The 3265-nt window shown below is 30.2% G+C and overlaps 1 protein-coding gene across 6 annotated transcripts in view; it reads left to right on the top strand.

The window, feature by feature from the left end:
• The window catches only part of LOC106464407 (tyrosine-protein phosphatase Lar-like), a 129545-nt gene that overhangs the window by 84903 nt on the left and 41377 nt on the right, over positions 1 to 3265 (top strand). For 4 of the 6 annotated variants that reach the window (XM_022392101.1, XM_022392099.1, XM_022392102.1 and 1 more), the window contains 2 exons: positions 768 to 1055; positions 2568 to 2588. In XM_022392101.1, coding sequence (XP_022247809.1) covers positions 768 to 1055; positions 2568 to 2588 — 309 coding nt within the window. The remainder of the gene's footprint in view (positions 1 to 767; positions 1056 to 2567; positions 2589 to 3265) is intronic. The other 2 variants (XM_022392100.1, XM_022392104.1) reach the window with 1 other exon arrangement.

Genomic DNA, 3265 nt, shown 5'->3' with positions numbered 1-3265 from the left:
TAGTGAATGTTTGTATGATTTAAAGAAATTAATAAATAAATAAGTAAAGACATAGTGTGAGATAACCTAGCCTAGAACCAAGTGCATAAAATTTACCATAAAAGTAAAAATATCGATCCAGTTTTAAACCTACATCTTTTCTGAATTAAGGTATTTTCTGTTATATCACCAACATTCTTAATAAAAACAACCCTCTTTAATCAACGGAGACTCTAAATTAAGAAATCAACAAATATTTTTCCAGTTTCACTGTTTATGCATTTCATTTTATACTTTCAGTACATAGATTAACAACAATATTAAGTTATACTTTTGTTGCTAAGCAACATGACATAAAAGCCATTGTTGGAACTCATTGTTACTAAAACATTTCTATATATTAGAAGCTGTTAATTTGGTATACTATCGGGTGGTAATACTTACCTCATCATGTTTGATGGGCTATACGTATATAATAAAAGAGGGTGTCTGTCTGTCTGTGATTCCTGTTTGTAATATAAGGAACCACTTCTTTTCTATGTGGTTTTTCGCTAGCTTGCCTCATTAAAAAAAATAAACACATACGTTGATAAGATAAGTAATAATACCCAGGTGCACACCCTCAGGTCCACTTAGTATGGGGGCAAAATTTCAGGTTTCTAGGTTCTTTCCTCTTGGAGCTATGGCGGTCACACACACACACACACACAGACATGCCCTTTTATTATTATAGATTAGTTAGTTTGAGATCCTCACAAGGTTAGACTGAGACTTGCCGAATATTACAGCACTTCCTCGTCCACCAAAAGATTTGAGGATATCGGACGTAACAGCCAGATCTATTAGACTTTCTTGGTCGTACGACATAGGAGCTGAAAACATAAAGTATTACGTGATTCAGTATAAACCTAAGCAGGCGAACCAGGAATACAGTGAGCTAAGTGGAATTGTCACAACTTTTTACACAGTGTCGGACCTCGTTCCTTACACCGAGTATGAATTTCATGTTATTGCTGTTAATGCCATTGGTCGTGGCTCACCTAGTACACCTGCTGTCATCACTACAGGTGAAACAAGTAAGTCGATACAAATGCTTTCACCTTGAAAAATGTTTCAAACAGGAACAAGTTTATTACTGCCATCTATTGACGGTTTTATTCATTTTAGAAATAATAATAATTTCATATCCCTTTTTTACTTAAAGAATTTTAGTTTCTTATTTACTTTATATTGCAAATATTCTTTGATATTTGGCTAACTTGAGAATTTGATCCTGTTCTAGTCCTTTGTAGTAAACGTCTAAATTCTTAAAAGAAAAATATGAGAATGTTGATACAGTTGATTCTTAGATACTCTGTTTTTACCTAATTTGGGTTTTATTTAATTTGTTTGTCTTTTTATCTATAATATAGCAAGTAATTAACATTTAGATTAAAACAATTAGCAGTTATCCACTTTTATTTATTTAAACATTTTTTCTTATGTCAATTACTTGTTACAACCATGAGCTGGGGCTGTTTTTGTTTTTTTGTTGTTTTTTTTTCAGATATTTCGCGTTATCTAGGCAATTTTGGTTGCATTTCCTAAATCGCAGCTCGTAATCATTTTAAGTTCTTTCTTCACTTTTTAGTATGTTGTAATTTATTATAAGTTTTAATCAGTTCTCACAGTTGAGTCTTACACATTATCACCTCATTTTGAGTAAATAACTTAACTGAGTAACATTTAGTAACTTAAAAACAGTTTGAAATTACTCGACCAGGACATTTTGAAATTTATTATTCTACCTATGTTAAATATTACCCTATATAAAATTAATTAATTTCTTCTATTGATATGGATAATTGATTGACATTATTTCATTCCTTCCTAGCTGGGGATTAAAGAAATATTATCTTTTATTAGAGAACTTTCATTTGTCATTCTTATTCATTAATGTAATTGGAAATATTTAATTTTTGCACTTATTAGTTTTAAATACCCAAATATTTTTCAATTTATCTACGTAAAAAATAGTGGATATAAATGCATTGAAACCTTCAGTTAGTGGTTTTAAAATTAGCGCCATCTGATGGTAAATTTGTAAGTCTTGTGAATTTTTTTCAGAAATAAGAAAGGTTAAATACTTTTTCGTTTAAAATGAATAGTTTTGATAGTTAAATATTAGAGTTTATATAATTAAATTTGAAAATATATTTAGTTATAAATAATGTGTTTTGAAATGTAATTTGAAGAGTAGTGCAGCACAGAGTTTTATGTAGCATAGTTGGGTAGCCTAATTCACATTTAGTGTCACGTTTCGTCAACAACTCAGAGATACAAGTCTAAACTACAAAAATATATATGTTTACTTTTATAATATTCTAAAAGGTACCAGAGTGTGTTGCATTCATCATCTCTAAAGAGTTACTCATCTCATGAACATTTGAGATGTGACAAAGTACATTCTTTCACTTTAGACAGTGGAAGTATTAATTAGTTTAACACATTCGTTAATGAGGGAATCTACTTTAACACAGAGATGTTCAATTCACCTGCTTTTCTTAGCACTACCATTACACTGTTTTCTCTGTTTATTTGCCCCATAGTGGAACCATCAGGAGCAAGCAGTAAGTTTCCACCTTCTCTTTCAGTGTCTTTCTCAGTGTCAGTCTTTTTCCTATAATTCTAGCATTTCTGACTCTTAGCTCTTTTTTTGTTTTGTTTTTTCGTAACTTGTTACTAGTACAAAGTATCTTCAATAATATTCTTTGTGCAAACTACGTACATGTCATTGTTTTTATAATAACACCTAGTATTTTGTTTGGTGGTATGTGATAAAGTGGGAGTAAAGCATGAGTTTGAAATGTTGAATCAGTATTTCAAGTAAGACCAAACGTTGAAAGAAACAACAAATTTCACAGTTTATACTGTTAATTTAAGAGCATGTGTATTGAGTTAGCATCCACTGAAAATTTAATAATCTTTTTTTATAATGAACCATTTTGGAACTCCTAATAGATAATGTTGAACAATAAGGAAAACTGTATATCAAATGTCCCTGTATGTTTTTTAATATTTTTATCATGTACTTCATGAATAGATAATGATTGAAAATACTGTTCAAAAACTGTTAGTGTATAGCAGAATTAATAATGGTTGGAGATGGCTTGAATGGGTAATGAAGAAAAACTTTAATATAAGTTTAACATAACAGCAAATGCACAACGATGATGACAAAATCTTGTCGAAACGTTGTACATTTGCTGTTATGTTAAACTTATATTAAAGTTTTTCTTCATTACCC

The sequence above is a fragment of the Limulus polyphemus genome, unplaced genomic scaffold (assembly GCF_000517525.1).
Source record: "Limulus polyphemus unplaced genomic scaffold, Limulus_polyphemus-2.1.2 Scaffold1641, whole genome shotgun sequence".
In the NCBI taxonomy this organism is placed as follows: Eukaryota; Metazoa; Arthropoda; class Merostomata; order Xiphosura; family Limulidae; genus Limulus; species Limulus polyphemus.
The sequence above is the reverse complement of the archived record's forward strand: the minus strand, read 5'-3'. Positions and strand labels throughout refer to the sequence as shown.